We start from the raw sequence: 26016 nt of genomic DNA on the forward strand, positions 1-26016 counted from the left end.
TATTCATTGTAAAACGTGATCCCTGGAGAGACTCGAATTCTAAGCTGTGTGGTGCTTCAAAGGTCAATATCATATTATCTATACCCAGGAAGCAATCAGCAAGGAGGAGAGATTTTTCCCAACAGGAATCATACCATCCCTATAATTTCCACTGTTTAAGGGATATATTTTGGACCAACTGCAGCTCTTAGATGCTTCTCAAGGGGTACCTAACATATAGCATGTTATAGTAGTTATGCACAAGAATTTTAACTAAGGTACTATTACTATGTCTAAATCATTGCTGCAAGGATCACAGCTGGCACCTTAGTCACATCTGTGTCAATGTGGTTCAGACCACAATAATCAACTGTGAATCCAATGACAATTCAGCATCAAGGAGCATCTTTAAACTGTGAATCTTTCTCTAAATCACATTTTCATTATTTAAAGTTTTCAATACTAGCTCATGCTTACAAATGGCAGAATTGCTTGCAATTTCTTCTCTAATGCTACATGTATATTTAGTTAATTTCTAGATACAAAAATAGAATGTACATTTTTATGAAACAATTACAGGTAAATAATATTACAGTACATGCATCAAAAATTTATATTCATGTTTAAGTTAATTTTTTATCATCTAGACCCTTTTCAATTGGATTTCAGGCCTGGCTACAGTACGGAAATTACTTTGGTCTCTCTGATGGATGAACTCTGGCGAGCCCGAAATAGAGGTCATTCCTCTACCTTGGCTGCTTCCTGACGTCTCAGCTGCTTTTGATACCACTGACCATGGTATCCTTCTGTGGCGACTAAGGGAGCTGGGATTGGGACGCACTGTATTACGATGATTTCTCTTGCTATCTCTCTGGTCAATCACAGTCGGTGTTGGTGGGAAGGCAGAGCGAACCCTAGACCCCTCATTTGTGGGGTGCCTCAGGGCTCAGTCCTCTCTCCCCTACTGTTTAACATCTACATGAAACCACTGGGTGAGATCATCCCACGACACGGGGTGAGGTTTCAGCAATATGCTGATGACACCCAGCTATACATCTCCACCCCATGTCAGTTCAGTGAAGCAGTGGATGTGATGTGCCAGTGCCTGGATGAGGTGAGGGTCTGGATGGGAGTCAACCGGCTCAAACGTAACCATGGCAAGACCGAGTGGCTGTGGATACTGCCTCCGAAGGATTTTGTCGATTGTCCTTCCTTAGTTCTGAGGGGAAAGAAATTAACCTCCTCAGAATGGGTTCTCAATTTGGGTGTCCTGGACTCACAGCTAAGATTAGATCAACACCTGACAGCTGTAGCTAAGGGGACTTTTGCACAGGTTCGATTAGTGCACCAATTGTGACCCTACTTGGATTGAGAGGCTCTTCTCACAGTCACTCATGCTCCTATCTCCTCACAGTTGGATTATTACAATGCAATCTACGTGGGGCTACCCCTGAAGAGTGTTCGGAGACTAAAATTAGTCCAGAATACAGCTATGTGAGCTGTTATGGGTATGTCCAGATACACTCACACTACATCAATTCTTTGCAAGCTGTACTGGCTTCCTATCGGTCTCCAGTCACAATTCAAGGTGTTGGTTATCACCTTTAAAGCCCTACATGGCTCAGGGCCAGAGTATCTTCAAGACCACCTTCTACCACATACCTCCCAGTGACTGATAAGATCCCACAGGGTTGGTCTTCTTTGGTTCCTGTTAGCTAAACAGTGTCAGCTGGCAGGTCCACAAGGGAGAGCCTTCTCTGTGATTGCCCAGACTCTCTGGAATCAGCTACCTCCTGAGATCTGCACTACCCTCCCTTTATTGGCCTTCCAGAAGAAAGGCTTTTTGCGACAGGTCTGGGGACATTGATATCGGGGGGGCAATGACTAGCGAGGTCAGCCCATGAATGTATGGATGGCTCCAATTATTTTAAATTGAAATGCTTTTATACTGATTCATGTTCACTTTTGTTGTCATAGAAATATAATTAAAGAAAATAAATAAATAAAGTACACATAACTATCCATAAAAATGTTACAATTTTAACATGATAGACACAATTTTGTCTTTTGTTTTTCTCACAAATATCCTTTCTCTTATATCTTAATTGCTCCAAATGCCCCAGCAATTGTCCAACCTGTCCACTAAATACAGGTTTAAAATTAAAATCTGGACAGAGTTGGGCTAAACATTGCATGACTTTGCCAGTTGATGGTCCAAAATTTCTATTAAGGGGAACAAATAGCAGATGATGTCTTAGGAGAGAATATCAGACTGAATTATTGAGCAGAGCAAATGTTATCCTTCCTGTAAATGCTATGTGTTGGCAGGGCACAGAATTATTTGCCAGACAATATTAATAATTTCAAAAACTTCAAATACAACTCAAAATTGCTAGTACATACCACTTGGTGTTGCAAATTGTATAAGGACACTATTGCATCCCAATGTGATAATGAAGGACTGCTTTCCCACTCGGCTGCATTCTGTCTCCTTTGATACAGAACACTTGAATACGCAAACATCATCTTCTAGAAAAGAAAAGAGAAAAAGCAATGATTCATCAACCCTTAGAGATTTTGCTTTTTTAAGATGGAGAAAGCCATTTTGGACCATCCTACTTTCCAAACTGTCAGGTGCAAAATTCATAAAGGGAACAGGAGCAGATTATGTCTTTTATATGCTCCTGAATCTCATCAACTGATATTCAGGGACATGTTAGGCCTGCTCATAGGATAGAATATGATCATGACCAGTAGCAATATCACTTAGATATACAGTGATCCCCCGGTTATTGCGTCCCCGACCATTGCGAACAGGGTAATTTGCGATTTTTGAACCCGGAAGTCAAAACACCATCTGCGCATGCGTGCCCTTTTTTCTATGGGCACGCATGCGTAGATGGCGCCCGGCAGATCAGCTGCTGGGCAGCTTCCCTGGGTCTTCCCCCTCTTGCTGGCGGGAGGGCGAAGCCCCCCCCAGCACCCGCTCGCCGCCCTTCGCCCTTCGCCCGGGAAGTTCGCCAGGAGTCAGCGGAGAACGGCGCAACTGTTTTAAAACGATCGGAGCTTTCCAATGAGTCCCGAAGACAAACGTCAAACTTCCGCGTTTGTCTTCGGGACTCATTGGAAAGCCGCGCGGGTGTTTTGAAACGTCCCCGCCGACATGGGGGGCTCGCTAGCACCCCCCCGAACCCCCAACCCGGGTTTGGGGGGGTGCTAGCAAGCCCCCCATGTCGGCGGGGACGTTTTAAAACACCCGTGCGGCTTTCCAATTAGTCCCGAAGACAAACGCGGAAGTTTGACGTTTGTCTTCGGGACTCATTGGAAAGCTCCGATCGTTTTAAAGCAGGCGCGCCGTTCTCCGCTGACTCCTAAAGCGGGGAAGTTCGCCTGGAGTCAGCGGAGAACGGCGCAACTGTTTTAAAACGATCGGAGCTTTCCAATGAGTCCCGAAGACAAACGTCAAACTTCCGCGTTTGTCTTCGGGACTCATTGGAAAGCCGCGCGGGTGTTTTAAAACGTCCCCGCCGACATGGGGTGCTTGCTAGCACCCCCCAAACCCGGGTTGGGGGTTCGGGGGGGTGCTAGCGAGCCCCCCATGTCGGCGGCGACGTTTTAAAACAGCCGCGCCGCCCCCAATCTTCGGCTCCTCGCTAGCGCTGCGGAAGTTAAAAACACCATCTGCACATGCGCAGATGGTGTTTTTACTTCCGCAGCGCTACTTCGCGAAAACCCGCTCGTTGCGGGGGGTCCTGGAACGGAACCCTCGCAACGAGCGGGGGATCACTGTACTGCTTTGTAGTACTTTACAGCACTGAGTGATATACAAATGTCAGCATATTGCCTCCAACAATCTCATTTTACTGAACTCAAGATGGAAATCTGAGTCAATCTCAAACTGGTCATGATCTAATCAGCGGTTCTCCACCTGTGGGTCGTGACTCCTTTGGGCTCAAATTACTCTTTCACAGGGGTCACCTAAGACCATCAAAAAACACCTATTTCTGATGGTCTTAGGAACGGAGACACCGCTCCTCTATCCAAGACACTGCTCCTCTATCCGTCTCCAGGCGGGTCCACCCACATGCAAATAGACTACTGCAAAAAAACCAAAACCCTATACCATGGGAACTTCTGAGCATGTGCAAAAGCCGAATTTCCGGCACTGCGAATGCATCGCCATCGTTTTTTCTTTTTTTGCAATTTTTAAAATTCAGCACTATGCATGCATGCACATGCAATATGCACGCACACCCACGAGGCGCAGCTACGCAGTGCAGGAGGAAGCAAGCTGACAGCGAGGTAAGTTAGAACCCACCCCTGAGTTTCCTAATAATTTTATTATTTTATGGTTGGGGGTCACCACAATTCTGAGGAACTGTATTAAAGGGTCGCGGCATTAGGAAAGTTGAGAACCATTGATACTTCCTGACTGTGGGCAGTGTTTGCCTGCAATATTGCATTCTAACCGCTCTGCCACTTTGGCTCTCTACAGCAGTGATTTTCAACCTTTTTTGAGCCGTGGCACATTTTTTACATTTACAAAACCATGGGGCACATTGAGTGGGTATGGCGGGGCAGCTAAAAAAAGTTTGGACAAAAAAATTCTCTCTCTCTCTCTTCCTCCCTTTCGCTCTATTTCTCTCTCCCTCCCTCCCTCTCCTTCCCTCTTTCTTTCTCCCTTCCTTCCTCTTTTTTGCTCTCTTTCTCTCTCCCTCCCTACCTCCCTCTATGTCTTTCTCTCTCTCTTTTTTTCTCTTTCTCTCTTGTTCTCTTCCTTCCTTTCTTTCTCTCTCGTTCTCTCTCTTTTTCCCTTTTGCTTTCTCTCTTTCTCTCTCTGTTTTCTTTCTCTCTCTTGCTTTCTCTCTCTCTCTCTTTCTCTCTCTCTTGCTTTCTCTCTCTCTTTCTCTTTCTTTCTCTCTCTCTTGTTTTCTTTCTCTCTCTGAGCTTCGTGGCACACCTGACCATGTCTCACGGCACACTGGTTGAAAAACACTGCTCTACAGACTATTTCAAAGTTACTTTTTCTTTGCTGTGGAAGTGAGAATTTACTAATTTTTTAGCTTCTTATTCCCTATAGCTGACCAGAAATTCCTATTGACAGTTTCTAGAAATGTTCAGCAAAGTGAGAGGATATCTTTCTAATGAAGGAGAATATTTGTAACTCATGGTTGAAATGAAGGGTTGTTTTCTTTCAGATGTTTCATTATCCAAACTAGGAAATACTATGGTTATCACTGATGATATTATCTAGTTTGGGTTATGAAACGTCTGCAAGAAAACAACCAAGCTCAGAGAGACCAGGACTCCTCAGACATTTTTCTATTTGGTCAGGACAAATATGTGAAACTCACACTGCCTTTTTTACCTTTATATTCTCTCCTCAGGCCCCTTTTTCCTTGCATCTAAAATCTGTGGGCAGTACCATAAAATAGTTTTTTTCCTCTCCACCTCTATATCTTAATCTACTAACAGAGCGATCCTGTCTGTGACCCAATGAAAACTGGGTTACGCAGTAGGCAAACACGGGAAGCTTCATTTGTGCACCTGTGGAGGCTAGGGTATGCGTGTGCAACCATCCCTCCCCTCCCCACTGGTCCATGGAGCAAGAAAGAATTGGGGACTGCGGCATTATCAGATGAATAATACAGTATTCAAAAAATAAGAGTTTGCACAAACTGGGTCCAACACATCATACTAAACCAAAATATGATTTGCAGAGTTTTACAAATCATCTGTTGTTATTAATACTATGGTTTTATAGATTAAGCAAAATATGAGCTAGGTCACTACAGTTTGTTCCATAATCCATGATTTAGCATAATCTGAGAAACCTTGTACGGCCACTACAAATCTTGTGTGTGGTTTTCAAACTTTTCTAATTCCAATACTCAAGAAAAGACCAAACAATTTATTTGTTCAAGAACCTATCAATCAGTTAATTCCGCAAAATATGCCAGACACAAGATGTAAAGAAAAGGATACTCCAGTTTGAAGCTTGCCTGAAACTGCAGGGCAGCATCACTGGGCATTTATAGCCACTTAAATAAAGAAATGTCAACTTTTCTTTGATCTTACTTTTTGGCGCCTATTGCCTTTTTCATTACCTTAACTGTACTTATAGTTTGGTTTTACAAGGACAACTATGGAGTCTCATTCTCAGAAAAAAAAGAAAAGAAAAAGCCTTGTCACAATATTTGGGTTTAACAAGAGCCTTTGGAGTACTTCTTTCTGTTAACAATCATAACCAAAGCCAAATACATTTTTATTGACTATGCCAGGAATGTAAGTTGTATAAACTGACTGACACAGGAATTTTCAGTAAATCTATATTCCGGATGAGATTCTGTAAAAGAACCAAAAATGTGTCACAGAAAAAAGAAAGTAAAGGATATGAATCTAAACAGATGTTACGGTCAGCTCTAGCACTCCTTGAAGACATAATTTCCATTACCTATTATGACTAGGGATGCAAAAATACAGATAATCCCAATGCCAGTTGCTACCACCTACTAATCAACTTACTTTTTGCAGCCCAGATATGGAAGCCTTCTAAAGGAGTGACCTGTATTATTAAACTGTGTGAAAATTAACTTTGTGTTTGCTCCTTGAAATACTTTATCCAATATGTCCAGACTCTTCTAAGAATAACTGTTTTGGAAACAAGACATCTGAAACATATTGTGAGCACTGTTCTCTCTAAGCTGCATGGCCGCGCACCCATCAGGAAACTGCCGCACAGCATTTTTCAAAGCTGCGCAGTCAGGATGCAAAGGGTGGGAAGGAAGGAAACGTCATGGCTCTGGCAACAGAAGGCTTTGACTTGGACGGCCGCTTCTGCTCTTGCTAGAGCCTAGCTTGTCAACACCCCTCGGCCGCCTGATTGGCAGCAAGCTGAACCTATCGCAGCTCCTCCTCTGCGCAGAAAATAGGCGTTGATTGCTTACCTGAACGCCTCTTCTTGTACAATGAGTGGGTACAGCAGTCACATGGGTTGCTCGCTGTCCAATCCGTCGAGGACCGAGCCTAGTCTTTAAAAAGCCTGCTGGATCTGCCCTTTCCCCAGAATTCGCGAATCCGTAGACTTAGGCTCAATTGTGTTCAACTCTCATGATAGGAAAAGATACAGGTTAAAGGAATAACCATAGTTAGAAAGGAAAAAACGGGGGGAAGTGACTGCTGTACCCGCTCATCATATGAGAAGAGGCGTTCAGGTAAGCAATCAACGCCTATTCTCCGTACTGAGAGAGCGGGTCCAACAGTCTCGTGGGACATACCCAATAGATGAGTCTCTAGGGAGGGATTAGTTCGCTATCGTGAGAGATAACGGATTGGAGAACTCTTCTACCGAAGGCAGCATCCGCTGAAGCGTAAGAGTCAATTTTGTAATGCCTTATGAAAGAGTTTGGAGAGGCCCAAGTGGCTGCTTTGCAGACGTCCTCCAATGGAGCTTGAGTTGTCCAGATGTGGCTGCACTTCTTGTGGAATGTGCTGTGATACTTCTAGGTCTGGTGAGGGAAGCTGACTCATAAGCCTTTGAGATAGTCCCTCGGATCCAACGACCTATTACGATTGAGGATACCTTGGACCCCAGGGATCTGGGATGGGAGGCCACGAATAGGGCTTCAGACCATCGAATGGGTCTCGTCCGTTGGATGTAGATTCTCAGCGCTCTGGTGAGATCTAAGGTGTGCCATCTGACCGCTAGATGATGGTTCTGGTTGGAACAAAAAGAAGGCAGCACAATGTCCTGGGATCTGTGGAACATGGAACTTACCTTGGGTAGAAAGGTGGGGTCCAAGCGCAGGACTATTTTGTCCGAATGGAACAGGCATAAATCCTGCTGAATGGAAAGGGCTGCCAATTCTGAGATGCGTCAGGCAGATGTTATCGCCACCAGGAATGCTACCTTGTAAGATAGGTACCTGAAGGACGCTGATCTTAGGGGTTCGTATGGTGCCTGAGTGAGGGAATTTAGAACCTGCAGTAAGTCCCAGGACGGGTATCTGTGAACCTTGGAAGGCCTGAGATTCGAAATACCTCTTAGGAATTCTTGGATTTCCAGAAAGGAGCGGAGTGGTTGTCTGCGAGGCCCTGCTAAGACCGAAGCCAGATGACATTGGATGGTGCTGGGTGAGAGGCCTTGATGGAACCCCTTCATGAGGAAGGCTACGATTCTGTGAATGGGAATACACAGGGGGGATAGATCCTCCTGTGAGCACCATTGGTGAAACTTGGACCATGTATGGTCGTAAATCCTGTTGGTGGAAGCTTTTAGGATTATTTCTACAGTGTCCGGGTCGTATCCTCGCAGATCTAAGTCGCGCCGGGTAATAGCCAAGCGGTGAGGTGGAACCACTCCGGATCTGGATGGAGAGAGGCCCCCTGCTGCAACATATCCTCCAAAATGGGGATTCGCCAGAGGTGCTGGACGGACAAACGTTGTAGGTCCGCGAACCAGGGCCGGTGTGGCCAGTGAGGGGTTATCGGAATCACATGGGCCTTCTCGAGGATGATCTTGTGGATCACATCTGGAAGAATTGGAATTGGAGGGAAGGTGTAAAGCAGCCCTCAAGGCCAAGGGGTTCTGAGTGCATTTGTCGCCTCCGCTCCCGGGGATGGGAACCTGGAGTAGAATCGAGGGAGTTGAGCATTGGCCTCGGTCGCAAATAGGTCTAGCGATGGGAGACCGAATCTGAGGCAAGTTTGCTGAAACAGAGCCGGATGAAGGCTGCACTGCCCTGGATCCAGAGTCAACCGGGAAAGCCAATCTGCCTGTACATTGAGGACTCCTGATATGTGATCAGCCCCTAACGACTGTAGAGGCCTCTCTGTCCAAAGACCCAACTTCAGGGCTTCTCTCATCAGGGCTTTGGACCTGGTGCCTCCTTGTCTGCAAATATGACTCTTTGTAGCTATATTGTCCATGAGAATCAGGACATGTTGATCAATGATGTGTGGTTTGAATTGTTTGAGGGCTGAGGACACTGCTCTCAATTCCGGCCAGTTGATAGGTCTGGAAGCCTCCTCCGCTGACCACGTGCCTTGGGCTATCAGGCCCTGTGCATGGGCTCCCCATGCATCCGTGGTGATGGTAAATTGATCTGGACGCCTGAAGGGAGATCCCTTGTCCAGAGTGGGGGAGGTCCACTACGTAAGAGATCTTAAGATTGTGGTTGGAACGGTGATGAGGCGTGCCGAGTTGCTGTTCCCCGATCTCTGGAATGGTAACAGAAGCCATTGGAGATCCCTGGCGTGAAGACGAGCCCAGGGGATAATGAGGTGCATTATCTCCTTCTCTGAGATCGTACAGTGGTACCTCATGATACGAACCCCTCGTCATACGAACTTTTCAAGATACGAACCCAGGGTTCGGAATTTTTTTGCCTCTTCTTACGAACTTTTTTCACCTTACGAACCTGCCGCCGGCCGCTGGGATGCCCCACCTCCAGACTTGAGTTTTTTCCCACCCTGTCCTGCCCCATTCTCCCCTCTGGATCTCCATGGGTTTCCTCCATTTTTCTCCATCCTGTCTTGCACCATTCTCCCCTCTGGATCTCCATGGGTTTCCTCCGTTTTTCTCCACCCTGTCTTGCCCCATTCTCCCCTCTGGATCTCCATGGGTTTCCTCCGTTTTTCTCCACCCTGTCCTGCCCCATTCTCCCCTCTGGATCTCCATGGGTTTCCTCTGTTTTTCTCCACCCTGTCTTGCACCATTCTCCCCTCTGGATCTCCATGGGTTTCCTCCGTTTTTCTCCACTCTGTCCTGCCCCATTCTCCCCTCTGGATCTCCATGGGTTTCCTCCGTTTTTCTCCACTCTGTCCTGCCCCATTCTCCCATCTGGATCTCCATGGGTTTCCCCCGTTTTTCTCCACCCTGTCCTGCCCCATTCTCCCCTCTGGATCTCCATGGGTTTCCTCCGTTTTTCTCCACCCTGTCCTGCCCCATTCTCCCCTCTGGATCTCCATGGGTTTCCTCCGTTTTTCTCCACTCTAGATCTCCATGGGTTTCCTCCGTTTTTCTCCACCCTGTCCTGCCCCATTCTCCCCTCTGGATCTCCATGGGTTTCCTCCGTTTTTCTCCACTCTAGATCTCCATGGGTTTCCTCCGTTTTTCTCCACCCTGTCCTGCCCCATTCTCCCCTCTGGATCTCCATGGGTTTCCTACGTTTTTCTCCACCCTGTCCTGCCCCATTCTCCCCTCTGGATCTCCATGGGTTTCCTCCGTTTTTCTCCACCCTGTCCTGCACCATTCTCCCCTCTGGATCTCCATGGGTTTCCTCCATTTTTCTCCACCCTGTCCTGCCCCATTCTCCCCTCTGGATCTCCATGGGTTTCCTCCGTTTTTCTCCACCCTGTCCTGCCCCATTCTCCCCTCGGGATCTCCATGGGTTTCCTCTGTTTTTCTCCACCCTGTCCTGCACCATTCTCCCCTCTGGATCTCCATGGGTTTCCTCCGTTTTTCTCCACCCTGTCTTGCACCATTCTCCCCTCTGGATCTCCATGGGTTTCCTCTGTTTTTCTCCACTCTGTCCTGCACCATTCTCCCCTCTGGATCTCCATGGGTTTCTTCCCATGTTCTCCACCCTGTCCTGTCCCATTCTCCCCTCTGGATCTCCATGGGTTTCCTCCGTTTTTCTCCACCCTGTCTTGCACCATTCTCCCCTCTGGATCTCCATGGGTTTCCTCTGTTTTTCTCCACTCTGTCCTGCACCATTCTCCCCTCTGGATCTCCATGGGTTTCTTCCCATGTTCTCCACCCTGTCCTGTCCCATTCTCCCCTCTGGATCTCCATGGGTTTCCTCCGTTTTTCTCCACCCTGTCCTGCACCATTCTCCCCTCTGGATCTCCATGGGTTTCCTCCATTTTTCTCCACCCTGTCCTGCCCCATTCTCCCCTCTGGATCTCCATGGGTTTCCTCCGTTTTTCTCCACCCTGTCCTGCCCCATTCTCCCCTCGGGATCTCCATGGGTTTCCTCTGTTTTTCTCCACCCTGTCCTGCACCATTCTCCCCTCTGGATCTCCATGGGTTTCCTCCGTTTTTCTCCACCCTGTCTTGCACCATTCTCCCCTCTGGATCTCCATGGGTTTCCTCTGTTTTTCTCCACTCTGTCCTGCACCATTCTCCCCTCTGGATCTCCATGGGTTTCTTCCCATGTTCTCCACCCTGTCCTGTCCCATTCTCCCCTCTGGATCTCCATGGGTTTCCTCCGTTTTTCTCCACCCTGTCCTGCCCCATTCTCCCCTCTGGATCTCCATGGGTTTCCTCCGTTTTTCTCCACCCTGTCCTGCCCCATTCTCCCCTCTGGATCTCCATGGGTTTCCTCCGTTTTTCTCCACCCTGTCCTGCCCCATTCTCCCCTCTGGATCTCCATGGGTTTCCTTCGTTTTTCTCCACCCTGTCCTGCCCCATTCTCCCCTCTGGATCTCCGTGGGTTTCCCTCCCCCCACTCCGTTCGCCTCAGCTTCGTCTGCCGGCAGCTTTTTTTTTTTAAGCCTTAATGTTTTGGATTTTACTAATCAGCTTGCACGCATTATTGGCTTTTCCATTGATTCCTATGGGAAACATTGTTTCATCTTACGAACTTTTCACCTTACGAACCTCGTCCTGGAACCAATTAAGTTCGTAAGATGAGGTATTACTGTATTTGGGAAATGAGCTCTACTGACTTTTCTCTCAGTAGAGAGGAAAACCTGAGAGAGGTTTGAATTTATGATAGCCTCCAGGTGTTGAATAGAAGTAGACGAATGGAGCTGACTTTTCTTGAGATTGATGGAAAAACCATGATCCTGTAGGATAGACATGGCAATGTTGAGGTCTGAACAGGTATCCTCTTTAGAGGAACCATGAATTAATATGTCATCCAAATAGCATAAAATATGAATGGGCTTGGCTTGGATGTGAGCTGCCAGGGCTCCTAGGAGCTTAGTAAAGACTCGAGGAGCCAAGGAGAGCCTGAAGGGCACGGCCCTATATTGATAGTGCTTGCCCTGGAAGGCAAAGCGAAGGAATTTTCTGTGACCCTTGGCAATAGGGATATGGAGATAGGCTTCCATGAGATCCAAGGAGACCATAAAGTCCCCTGGATGGATAGCGGCTAAGATGGATGACAAGGAATGCATCTTAAATTTCCTATATTTAATGAACTGGTTTAATCTTTTAAGGTCTAAGATGGCTCTCCATCCTCCAAATGTCTTAGGGACCATGAAGAGGATGGAGTAGAAGCCTCCTCTTTGAGAGGAGGGAACAGGTTGGATAGTCCTGATAGAGAACAGGTGTTGAATAGCCTCCTCCATTCGGAGACAGGATGGAGAGGACCTGGGGGATGGACAAGAAATGAAACGTTTGGGAGGTACGGAAATAAACTCTAACTGAAGACCCCATTCCACAGTAGCAATAACCCAGGGGTCCTTACAGGAACGGTGCCAGCTGGAGGAGAACCAGGCCAGGTGCCCCCCTATGGGAGTGGAATGAGGCTCACCATCTGGGCTTTCTGAAAGCTCTGTTCGAGGAGGAACCTCTCTGGTAATGGGATCTTATACCCCTGGGGTTTCTACCAGCTTGGGAGCGAAAACGAGGGGAACTGGGTCCAGGAGGTCGCCAAATAGGAGGTCATGCTTCAGAGGACCCATGGCCAGCTGCAACTTTTGTCTCACTCCCGCCTGCCAAGAGCGGAGCCATAGAAGTCTTCTGGCTGTCGTTGAGGCCACTACTGACCTGGCTGCAAATCTTGATGATTGCAAGGTAGCGTCAGCTACATATTGGGCCGCTGCAAAAACTATATTGAAGTCTTGTTGGCCCCTTAGATCATCAGGGGGGATATGCTGCTGGAGCTGTTGAAGCCATAAAAGCTCTAGAAAAGAAAGATGCTGCTGCTGCACTCTTAATAGCCCAGGTATCCACAAATAAACATCTTTTGAACATTTGCTCTAAGCGCTTGTCTTCGGGTTTTAATACCTCCTCTGCTTCACCAGGCATAGCAGCCACAGAATGTAGAGTCTTTACCGGTTCATCAGCTTTAGGGCAGAGAAGAAGGTCTTCATAAGATGGAGAAAGCTTATATAATTTCTTGTCTTTAGTTGTGGGATTGAAGCCAAAGGCTGGGTGATCCCACTGCTTAAGCAGAGCATCTTTAAAAAAAATTGGGCATTGGGATGACCTCATTGTCTTCCTGTTCCTCCATGAAGTATGGTAGATTTTCTTCAGGAGGATCTGTGGAAGGAACAGATTGTTTATTTTGCTTGGCTAAGCCTGTGGAAACTCTTGCCTTGAATAGAAGAGATTTGAAGAGTTGAGATGGAAAAATCGCAGCCAGGATTGGAATCTTGATTTGAGATTCTTCATCTTCTGACAGGCAATGGAACGGGTCATCTTTATCCTCTACGTCCGTATCGCTGTTCTCATCCTGAGAAGGATCCGAATCCTCATTAATTGGAATTCTGTAGGATGAGAGAGAACTCATGGGCCGAGAGTGAGAAGGCCCATTGATAGCCGAGAGCTTGGCATCAATGGCTTTAGATAAGGCAGAAAACATAGATTGAAACTCTGGAGGCAGGACTTCCGGTTTCGCTGAGGACCGCAGCGGAGTCTCTTGGCAGGGCTCTGCCTTGAGACCCCTTCAACCCTCCCAGAGGTCGCTCCAATGCGATCGGATCGAGTCCGGATGGCTCGATCCTAGAACAGGGGATTCCCCTCTGTCCGGAGAGCCATCGCCGAGGCTCCAGGGACAGAGGGTTTGTCCTGCAGCTCTGGTGCAGGGAGCACCGGTCCTCTTTCGAGAGGACACGGCCATTGCGATCCCACCTAACCAGCGGGAAGCAAGAAGCATCAGAAAGTAAAAAGCAGAGAAATTAAACAACTATATCTGAAAAGGGAATACTTCAAAAGAAGCTACAATTAAGGTAAAAAACTTCTATGTTCCATGTTAAGTAAGAAGATTGAAATATAAGAAAACGGAGAATTGAGAGTTTAAACGAAGGCGAAAGAGAAAGTTGTTAAAACAACATTGTATCCAGGCGCGATTTAACAGCCGGAACTTACTCTTAACACTTTCACTCGTTTGGAACTGTAAAATTTCTGCAAACAAGGGGATCCAGAGGATTTTAAAAATGAGACACTAAAGGATTTATTATATACAAAATGATATTATTTGGTTGAAAAAAAATTTTCTTCTTCCCTTTTTGAAGTAATTGGTTACGAAACATTGCAAAATGAAGTCCGGGCTGGGATTTTTCTAGCGGAAGGACCAGGACTGCTCACTATCTATTTACAACTTCTGAATAAATATATATAAAGAAAAAACTCTTTTCCTATACTTGAGATTTTCAAAATTTGGACTATCTGATTGACATTATTTGGATTATTTCGTTGGAGCATTTTGTTTGGATTTCGTTTGGATTAATAGCGGTTTTGGATTAACAGCGGTTCGTTGGATTTGCGGCGGAGAGATTTTTCCTGGGCTGTGAGAGACGGACCGACTTCATTTTAACTTTGTGAAATTAAATTGCATTTGTTTGGAAAAAGCTTTATAAATTCCTAAAAGACTATACTCCTCTTTAAATTACGGAATACCCTTGCAGCCTTTATTAAGGCGTTTCTGACAACAAACTAGACCTTCAATCAAACCATCCTATTATAACTGGAATATTAATAATTGTTTTTTTCTTTTTGCGTTTTCCCTCTGATAACTTTAACTCTTGAATTTTAATTTTATATTATATTACATTATAATTAATCTTGGTTTTGTCTATGCATTGCTAAATTTTTGGTCTTTGGTTTCCTGTTCCTCCTTAATTGAACAATAATTTTTAACTTTGATTGCCCCTTTCTTTATATCCTCTTTCTCTCTGTTTTCTTTCTCCTTCTTTTTCTGCTGACTTTCTTTTTTTATTTTTTCGGCTGTGCTAAACCAACCTTTTTCTTTCTTTTTCCCTCTCTTTCTTCTCTCTTCTTGATATAAATTTTGGCTTTAGAGTAATAAGAATTAATAAGTTGAGAATTAATTAGCTATATTTTATATTTTGAATTCTAATTGTATTTGAATTTGTAGAAATTTAGTCTTTTATTTGAATTAGAATCCTTATTGTTATTAACTTAGCACAACTGTTACTGAGGGTTTGGAATTTATAGTATTTGTCTACATACTGCCAACATAAAATAACATCAAATTTAAATTTGAAAATGTCAAGTACTTCCACCCATACTAAAACAATCAAGAAGCAGACAACTGTTGTTTCCTCTCCGCAAAGTTCACCTCATCCATCCCCCGCACAGCCGGTCTTATCAGCAACCATGTTTACCAAGGAAAAGGACAGAGAGAAACAGCCTTCTCTGGACTCAATCCAAGAGACACTAACCACATTAAATGACTTTATGTTACAATCCCAGCGAGATGCAACTCAACAGCGAGATGAAATTAAAGCAGAGATGGCTGAAATGAAAGTGGATACAGGTGAGATGAAAGACCAGATGAAGGAGATTAAACAAGCTTTGCAAGACAATGAAGAACGAATGAAGGCAGTGGAAGAAAAGGCGGAAAAGGCGGAGAAAAGAATTGATCACTTAGAGGACAAAGCTGCTTCACGTTACAGAGGGTATGATGAATCAATCACACATTTGGAAATGCAACGTGCGTCATATGGACTTCGATTTCAAAATGTAATAGAAGAAAAAGATGAAGATTTAAAGGCCATTATGGCTGACATTATTGGGAAAATCCTCCAAATGGACCCACTTGACATAAAAAAAGAAATCGATGAAGTCTTCAGAATTTCTAACAGCTACATACGCCGTTTTAATCTTCCACGAGAGATTCACATCAAATTTGTAAGAAAAAGCTTGAGAGATGACATATTGCATTGGTCAAGAGCTGGTCAATTACAACACCAAGGCAAAGAAATAAAAATATTAAAACAAATTCCGAGAGACTAGAAGAGACTATCATTTCTTGACCAAACTTCTGATTAAAGAAAATATAACTTTTCGCTGGCTTATTCCACAAGGACTATCATTGACATGGAAATCAACAAGATATAAGTTGGAGAATTTAGACCAAGCAAGAGATTTTTATGAAAACAGTGGAATAAGCGAAATGGAACAGTTAACAAAAGAACTGGAAGCAATGCAGGCTGAAGCCATGGGGGCATTCACCCAAGCGGAGGAGCAGGACCAAGGGACCAGAAGAAAGCAACCTCAACGCGAAACCAAGAAATACAACAAATGACTACATCGAGAGATCTAAAAATCTTTTCAGTAAATGTCAATGGACTTAATGAACCAAAGAAAAGAAAACAAATGTTTTCCAAAATTAAGAACCAAAAAGCTCAAATTGTGATACTTCAAGAAGTACATATAAAAAAAAGCAATCGGAATTTATTGTTAAATAATAAAATTGGAAATATGTATGCTGCATTAGCAGATCAAAGGAAAAGAGGAGTGGCAATGTATGTTGAGAGCTCTATAAATTCCAAACAATTATTCAGTGATAATGAAGGTAGAATTTTGATTGTCCAGGTTGATATTAAACCCAAACCTCTTGTTATTGTTTCTATATATGCCCCAAATGATGATCAAACTGCATTTTACGAAAAATTACATCAAAAAATTATAGAGTTAAATTTGGAAAATATGTTAATTATTGGAGATTTTAATGCTATAACAAATAGACAATTAGACCATTCGGGGGTGAAGAAAAGTTGTAAAAAGAAAAAAAAGAATTTATTGCCCTCCACTTTTCAAAAAATGAAAGCAGAATTGTTATTGAATGACATTTGGAGGGAAAGACATCCTCATAGAAGGCAATATACTTTTTACTCAAACCCCCACAAAATTTGGACTAGAATAGATATGGTGTGGGCTCCTAAAATAACAGCAGAGTACAGTGATCCCTCGATTTGCGCGTTCTCGATTAGCGTGAAACGCTGCAACGCGGTTTTTCAAAAAATATTAATTAAAAAAATAAAATATTAAAAAATAAAAAATAAGTCCACGCTAGTTCTCTCTCTCTTTCTCTCCCTGTTGCCGGCGTGGTATATGAGAGAGAAAGAGAGAGGCAGAGGTCGGGCGCATTACCGGGAGGTGGAGGCGGCGTGGGGACGCTGGGTGCCGGGGACTCCGAGGAGGGGGTGGACGTCTGTTCCCTGAATGGAGACCGCCGGCCGCTCAATCGGGCCGGCAGGGAACAGAATGGAGCCTTCTGCGGCGGGGCTGGTAAGAGGGGGAGCCGAGGGGGGAGCCGAGCCCAGCCCCGTGGCATTCGCTTTCCTCCCGCCGGCAGCCGACTGATCGTGGGCTCCTTCGCAACCTCGGAGAGCTTCCTGGTTTTCGTGAGCTTTCATGCCCTGGAAGCTCTCTGAGGTTGCGAAGGAGCCCACGATCAGTCTCGGCTGCGGGTGGGAGGAAGGCGAATCCCCCGTGGGCTCCGTTACATCTTCCGCTGCCAGCCAGGCCATGCTGGCGGCAGCGGAACAATCGCTGGCTGTCAACTTTTCTTTTTAAAACTGGGCAGGAGCTGACTTGCCTCCCCAGTGCTAAAAAGAAAAGTTGACAGCCAGCGCTGCGACTGACGGAATGCTGAGCCTCCCGTTCTCCCCCACCTCGCCCCTTCCGGTTTTGGCGTTCGGCAATGGAGTCCGGCGCTGGGGCCATGCGGGGCCGCTCATCCAGGGGGGCGTGTGTGGACTGGCAAGCGGCAAGCGGCAAGTGATCTGGCGGGAAGACCAAGGGAAGGTTCCTTCAGCCGCCCAACACCTGATCCGCTCCGCAGCGCGGCAGCAGCGAGGAGCCGAAGATGGGGTTTCCCCTTTGCCTTTACCCCATCTTCGGCTCCTCGCTGCTTCCGCGCTGCGGAGCAGATCAGCTGTTGGGCGGCTGAAGGAATCTTCCCTTGGTCTTCCCCGCCGCCCACATGCAAACTCCACCATCTGCGCATGTGCGGCCATGAAAAAAATGGCGCACATGCGCAGATGGTGGTTTTACTTCCGCATCCAATATAACGCGGAAATCGGTTAGCGCGGGAGGTCTTGGAACGTAACCCCCGCACTAACCGAGAGATCACTGTATATATAAGAGGTAGAAATAGATGTTAACACTTGGGCGGACCACAATCCAGTTATAGTTTATATGAGAAATATTAAAAAGTATTATAATTGGCAAATGAATAGAAATATTTTGAAAGAGAAAGAATATAAAGAATGGATTGAAAAGGAATTAAAAATATTTTTTGAAATTAATAAAAATACAGGCACCACTCCACAGAACCTATGGGATGCGACTAAAGCATACATAAGAGGATTAACAATATCCTATACCGCAAAATATAATAAAGAAAGAAAAAGAAAATATGAACAATTAATAAATGAACTAAAACAATTAGAGTTTTTATCACAACAAAATGTGAAAAACAAAGACTTGGGGGAAAAAATAAATTTAATTAAACATAAAATTAGACTACAAGAACAAAACCAGATATTGGAAAAAATAAAAAGAGCTAAGCAACAATATTTTGAGCATGCTAATAAACCAGGCAGATGGTTAGCATATAAATTGAGAAAACAGAGACAATCTAAACTAATAAGACAGTTAGAAGATAAAGATGGAACAATAAAACATGACTCAGAGGGAAAAGCAAACATAGTTCAGAATTTTTTTAAAGAATTGTATAAAGATGACAATATTGAAGAAGTAGTATTTAAATATCTAGAGAGTGCAGAGCTACCACAAATAACAGAAGAGCAACAAGAAAAGATGGAGAGCCCAATAACAATGGAAGAACTCCTCACAGTTATTAAAAAGCAGAAAAATAATAAAGCCACGGGGCCGGATGCCATTCCAGCAGAGTGGTATAAAATAGAAAATGAAGTATTAAGAAATAACATGTTGCAAATTTTTAACGAATGTAGAGTAGATGGTAAAATTCCTAAATCATGGTCGGAATCTTTGATAACTTTAATTCATAAACCAGATACAGCAAAAGAAAAAATTAAAAACTATAGACCAATATCCTTATTGAATGTAGATTATAAAATTTTTATAGCAATATATGCAGATAGGCTGAAAACTGTAATAAATAGCAAAATTCATTCAGACCAAAATGGCTTCCTTCCAGGTAGACAAATCAAAAATAATCTTAGAACAATTATTAACGTATTAGAGTACTATGAGCAATACTCAGACAAAACATTATCTCTAATGTTCCTAGATGCTCAAAAAGCTTTTGATAACGTGAATTGGACATTTATAAAGATGCAATTAAATAAAATGAGATTCGGCCCCAAATTTGTTAATTTAATAGACGCTATTTATTCAGAACAAACGACAAAAATTATATTAAATAATGAGCAATTAGAAGCGTTTAAAATAAATAAAGGAGTGCGGCAAGGATGTCCCATCTCACCTCTTCTTTTTATTATGACTTTAGAAACACTCTTAATAAAAATAAGAGCAGACTCAAAGATAAAGGGCTTAACAGTTAGAAAAGAGACATATAAAGTCCAGGCTTTCGCAGATGATTTGACTTTTATAATGGAAGATCCGTTAGTTACAGCACCAAGATTAATCCAAACAATAGAACAATATGGTAAGGTAGCAGGTTTGAAAATAAATAAAAATAAAACAAAAATTATAACTAAAAATATGAGTAAAATACAAGAAAGTAATTTAGAATGTATTACTGGAATGCAAATAGTTAAAAAAGTAAAGTACTTGGGAATATGGCTAACAGCTAAAACAATAACATTAAAAAATGATAACTACATAAAATTAATTAATGAAATCAAAAAGGATTTAGAAATATGGAATAATTTAAAAATATCATTTTTGGGAAGAATTGCCACGATTAAGATGAATATCTTACCTAAGGTATTATTTTTATTTCAAGTGATCCCAATTAATCCAGGGGCCAATTTTTTTAAAAATCTAACAAATGTGGTTAAAAAAATTTTATGGCAACGGAAAAAGGCAAGAATTAAGATAAATATGTTAGAAGATATAAAAGAGAGGGGGGGTTTTGCCCTCCCAAACTGGAAATTATATTATCAGGCAGCCGCTTTAACATGGATTAAAAATTGGATAACTTTAGAGGACATGAGAACATTAAAATTAGAAGGACATGATCTTATGCTTGGCTGGCATGCATTTGTTTGGTATGATAAAGATAAAAATCATTCTTATTTTAAAAGACATACGTTGAGAAAATACTTATTTGACGTCTGGAAAGATATAAAGAAAAACCACTTTTTAACAATCCCGGATTGGGTTACCCCCTTGGATGCAATAATACACCCAAATTCTATTAACGACACAAGAAATATAAGATATAAAGACTTGTTAGATAACCAAATGAAATTAAAATCTAGAATTAAATTACAAGATGAAGGGATACAAATTGATTGGTGGCACTACGCACAGATTAGATCTAGATATCAGAAAGACAGTATACTTTACATATTTAATAAAAGTAAAAATTTGTTAAGCGACTTAATTACTAAAAATCAAAATAGGGTAATTGGAAAAATATATAAATATTTGATTACTCATAAGAATATTGAGTTAACATTAAAAGATAGTATGATACACTGGTGTAGAAACATAGGTAAAGAAATTGATTTAGATACATGGGAGAAAGTTTGGATGTGTAATTGGAGGATGACAAAGTCAGTTTCTTTGAAAGAGAACCAAATTAAAATGTTCTATAGATGGCATCTCCCACCAAGTAGAATAGCAAAAATGTTCCCAAAGACATCACCTCAATGTTGGAAATGTAAAAAAGAAATAGGATCCTACTACCACCAATGGTGGACATGTAATAAAGCTAAAATGTACTGGAAAATGATAGAGAAAATGACAAAAGAGATTACAAAGCAGAAAATAGATTTCACCCCGGAGTTTTGTTTGCTAGGAATTACTAACCAAAATTACAAAAAAGAAATTTTGTATTTGATTATACATATTTTTACAGCGGCAAGGATTATCTACGCGCAAAACTGGAAAGGGGAAGATATCCCCAAAGAAGAGGGAGTTATTGCAAAAATATTAGACTGCGCGGAAATGGACATGATGACAAGACGCTTGAATGATCAGGAAGAAACCAAATTTTATGAAACATGGAACAATGTACAGTGGTACCTCGAGATACGAGTTTAATTCGTTCCGGACCTGGGCTCTTAAGTCGAGCAGCTCTTATCTCGAACGACTTTTCCCCATAGGAATTAATGTAAATAATTTTAATTGGTTCCAGCCCTCAAAAAACTCACAAAGTTAGTCTAAATTATGCAGAAAGACATGTTTTTAATGAAGAAATGTACATGTACATATAAATGAATAATGAAGTTTCTTTCACTTAACTTGTAAACTTTCTTAAACTTTTAAATTTACATATGTTCAACTTCTCTGCCACCCAATCCTGTAGGACAGAGGTCCCCAACCCTTTTTGCACCAGGGACCGACTTTAAGCGATCAAGAGAGGAATGGGTGAATGAATGGACGGAGGGTGGGAAGGAAGGAAGGAAAGAGGGAAGGGACAGGAACAGAGGAAGGAAGCAAGGAAACTTATGAAAGGGGAGAGTAAGAGAGGAATGAGTGAAGGGAGGGAGGGAGGGAAGAAGGTGGGAAGGAGAAAGAAAAGAAGAAATAGAAGGGAAAGAAAAAGAGCAAGAAAGAAAGAAAGAAAGAAAGAAAGGGGGAAGGGACAGGAACAGAGGAAGGAAGCAAGGAAACTTATGAAAGGGGAGAGTAAGAGAGGAATGAGTGAAGGGAGGGAGGGAGGGAAGAAGGTGGGAAGGAGAAAGAAAAGAAGAAATAGAGGAAGGGAAGGTAAAAGAGAGAAAGAAAAAGAGCAAGAAAGAAAGCTGCAAGCACCCCCCCGAGCCCCCCAGGCCGGCTGCAACCTTTTAAAACACACGCGCCGCTTCGCAGCTGTCTCCTGAAGCCGAACGCGGAAGTTAGCGTTTGGCTTCAGGAGACAGCTCCTTGGCGCTTGTATCTCGAATTTGGGCTTGTAAGTAGAACAAAAATATCTCTCCCCTCCCAGCTCTTATCTCGAGTTGCTCTTAAGTAGAGCAGCTCTTATGTCGGGGTTCCACTGTATATGAATGGATAGATAAGAATAAAAAATAAAGAAAGAGTAACAATAAGTATAGATATTTTAGATAATTTTTTCTCATTGAGATTTATATTAGATTTAGTTTATATATATAGAATAGAAATTTGCTTTTTTTTTAAAGATTTTTTGACTTGAAACTAGTTAGAAATTTTCTCATGATATCAATTTTTTCTATTAGATATTTTTTGTATTAGTAGCATTGAATTAGATATTCAATCATGTATTCCTTTTTCTGTATCTGCATTTATACTTTTGAGAAGAGCAGGGATGATACATCCCTACATTGTATGTTAAATGTTTGTAAGTCTGTATGTTATTTTAAAGAAAATTAATAAAAATATTGAAAAAAAAAAAAAAAGAAACTCTGGAGGCAGGTTAGTAATGGTAGCAGGTAGAGATGGAGATTCCCTGAAGTCCTGGGATGGATCTGGCTCGGAGGGATCTTCCATAATGTCTGGCTCCTCTGGACCTAAGCCCCATAAGTTAGGTTGGGGTCTGTTTAGGTTTGGCTCATCCAGAGAAAGCACAGGGATCCAGGAGGGAGGCAGGTTAGAAGCCTCTGAGGGGTCAGGGCTAATGTGCACTTGGGCCTGCACCTTTAAACATTTAGCCGATTTTTAATGTATTTTCTGCAGAGCTTGGTCCCTTCTCTTCTCAGCCATGGTGGGTCTAGCCATTGTAGGGGCTCCTGAGGAAGAGGAGGAAGAGGCCTGGGGGATATTATCAATTTTATCGCCAGTAGGCCTAATCTCTTTGGGACCTTTAGATGTGCCTCTCTTGGGAAACGAAGTCATGGCCTGAACAAACTACAGGGACAAGACTTGAGCCAAAATTTGGTGGGAGAGGTTTCTAGGCCAACGTTCCCAAGAGGAAGGGGGCCCTGCTCCTAGGGCCAGGAGCGTCTGCAACTCACAGTCAATCTGGACGGTACCAGAGTTTGTGCCAGGGAGTGCAGAGGGGCAGGCCTCGCTAACCTTAAACAAAGTAAACCAAGGCATACTGATTTGGAGGCCTAGCCAGGGAGAAAAGGCCTGAGGGTATCACAGCTTACTCCAGGGCCAAGCGGCGGACTTAATGGCGCCAGGCGGGACATGCATGGGCGATCCGAAAGGGCCGAAAAATTACTGGGCGCTGAAGGCCTTCGCGCCAAAATAAATCACTCTGATGATTTTGCAAACGGAGGGAAGGCTAAAGTCCAGGGGACAAGCAAGGGAAGCTTGCTAGCAGTCCCACACCACAGGAGGAAAAAAGCCCTTTTTGAAACAATCTTTAGCTTGCCAGTAAACCTCCTGGCTGATTAGATTTATGAAAAAATACAATCCGGCAGCAGCGTGAGCAGGGCATTTTAGAAAAAAACCACTATAGCCGCGCTGCAGCTTCTCCCTTGGCGCCGAGCCCGGTAAGGCTGGCGCGCAAACCAAGGCAAGCTCTAAGTAAAATACAATATTAAATTTTACTTATCTGGATAGAAAGAGGACGAAGGGAAGGTGTTTTGCGAGAGGAACAAGCCACTACGAGTCCTGCTGGATCGCAGGACCGAGCAAATTCTGGGGAAGGGGCGGATCCAGCAGGCTTTTTAAAGACTAGGCTCGGTCTTCGACGGATTGGACAGTGAGCAACCCACGTGACTGCTGGATCTGCTCTCTCAGTCCGGAGAAGAGGCACTGAGAGGAGGGGCGGGAGGGTAGAAGGTACTTTTGGAAGATAAAGGGGATGCTTCAGGTGACTGTGGCTTTCTCTCCTGCTTAGAAATAGAAGTCCCTTCCAGCAAGCCAGCGATATATTTTACAAGTAAAATAATTTATCCATTTAAATTTGATTCATTTCTAGTAACAGATGTAATTTTGTAATAAAATGTTACTTAAAATGGGAACATACTTAACCCTGTGTAATTTAACCTTTTCTTTCAACTATACTTATCACACCCAAGAGGATTGTTAGTGTGAGCCGCCCTGAGTCTTCGGAGAGGGGCGGCATACAAATCTAAATAATAATAATAATAATAATAATAATAATAATAATAATAATAACAACAACAACAACAACAAAACAACAACACTAATAATACTAATAATAATAATAGTGAGTTCTGCTGACTTTTGATTTTTAGTAACTGAAAATGATTTTACAGTCAACATGTCACAAATTATTCAAATTCTTCTTTTACACAGAAGAATGCTCAAATGTTCAAGTCTGTGCCCCAACCAGCCCTTATGTCCCCACGCCAACATAAACTGATGCTGCAAGGTTGTTCACAGCCAGACTGCTTCAAGGAATTGTACAGTGCAATACATAACAATATATAACAGAATAAGTACTGGAGATTTTTGTCTGGCTTCTGATTGTCTTTCTTGTTTTTAATGAACACTGTATACTGTTTCTTTTTGAAATAAGCAAATATATTTTATAAGTTATAAGATTTGATTAAAAGTAAGCTCTCTTTGAAATAGGTGAATACATTTTATATATTTATTTGCAGATAAACAAGATAACAATAGTAAAATTTGATGATAATTTGATTTATAAAAATCATGAGTTTAAAACAATACAAAGGTTAGGATAATTTTATAATAGTTCAAATTTTGGCATTACAGTATTTGTTCTACATAATTGATATGAATATATTTACTTTTTTTGAGAGTGTGGTTTCTCTTTATACAAGATAAATATCATCTTGTAGAATATTTTACAATTAATGATTGAGTAACCCCAAATTGTTATTTACTGATCAATTGAGATAGTAATGATTTTAACTTATGACATATGTTTTAAATGGAAAATCTGAATATCATATGGAAGTTTGATTTAAGCGATTGTTTGGAATAATATATGAAATCCCAATTGTTAAGAAAATTATAATGATATTGTAATGAAGATGAAAATAACAGGTTTGATTACATACCTAAAGATATTTTTGGAGGTTTTTGGTTAGGATAAAAAAGGAATAAAAAAAAGATATTGAGGAAGAGATTTAGGAAGGAGGAAGTAGTAGGCCCAAAAATGGAAAGGTGCAAGAAATAAAAACCATTTTGGAAGGAAAAGGTACATAATAACAACAGAGTTGGAAGGGACCTTGGAGGTCTTCTAGTCCAACCCCCTGCTTAGGCAGGAAACCCTACATTACTTGAGATAAATGGGTATCCAACATCTTCTTTAAAACTTCCAGTGTTGGAGCATTCACAACTTCTGATGGCAGGCTGTTCCATGGATTCATTGTTCTAACTGTCAGGAATTTTCTCCTTAGTTCTAAGTTGCTTCTCTCCTTGTTTAATTTCCACCCATTGCTTCTTGTTCTACCCTCAGGTGCTTTGGAGAATAGGTTGACTCTCTCTTCTTTGTGGCAACCTCTGAGATATTGGACCACTGCTATCATGTCCTTCAGTCCTTCTTTTCATTGAACTAGATATACCCAGTTACTGCAACCGTTCTTCATATATTTTAGCCTCTAGTCCCCTAATCATCTTTGTCACTATTCTCTGCACTTTTTCTAGAGTCTCAACATCCTTTTTTGCATCATGGTGACCAAAACTGAATGCAGTATTCCAAGTGTGGCCACAGATTTCACTTCCAGGCTCAGAAGAGTAGGACCCCCCCCCCCAAACTATGGTTGGAAAATGATGGAAACTGTCACAAAAAGGTATATTAAGATACTCATATTATATTAAGATACTCACTTTTGTAATAAATATTGGGCTTAGTCAGATGTACTGATATTGCTTTTGGGCAGTAAAGATAGTTTCCTGAACAAAACTGTAGATAAGCTGTCTCAGACATTTCTCTTAAAACAGAGCTCTTATAAAATTGAACATTAAGTAACATGCTAATTTACATTTCCAAACTTTGAACTGGAGGAATCAGCAAATGCATGATACTTTAGCGACTAGACCAATATTTAGCAAGATATTTAGTATATTCCACTGCTAGTTGGCATTTATAT

At 42.6% G+C, this 26016-nt stretch overlaps 2 protein-coding genes across 4 annotated transcripts in view; one reads left to right on the forward strand and one right to left on the reverse strand.

The window, feature by feature from the left end:
- YIPF2 (Yip1 domain family member 2) overlaps positions 1-26016 on the forward strand; it is a 365318-nt gene that overhangs the window by 91583 nt on the left and 247719 nt on the right. The window lies entirely within an intron of this gene.
- Positions 1-26016, reverse strand: part of CARM1 (coactivator associated arginine methyltransferase 1) — a 121400-nt gene that overhangs the window by 76178 nt on the left and 19206 nt on the right. For all 3 annotated transcript variants that reach the window (XM_070741857.1, XM_070741855.1, XM_070741856.1), the window contains one exon: positions 2383-2508. In XM_070741857.1, the coding sequence (XP_070597958.1) occupies positions 2383-2508 (126 nt within the window). The remainder of the gene's footprint in view (positions 1-2382; positions 2509-26016) is intronic.

Source organism: Erythrolamprus reginae, chromosome 2 (genome assembly GCF_031021105.1).
Source record: "Erythrolamprus reginae isolate rEryReg1 chromosome 2, rEryReg1.hap1, whole genome shotgun sequence".
Classification (NCBI taxonomy): Eukaryota; Metazoa; Chordata; class Lepidosauria; order Squamata; family Dipsadidae; genus Erythrolamprus; species Erythrolamprus reginae.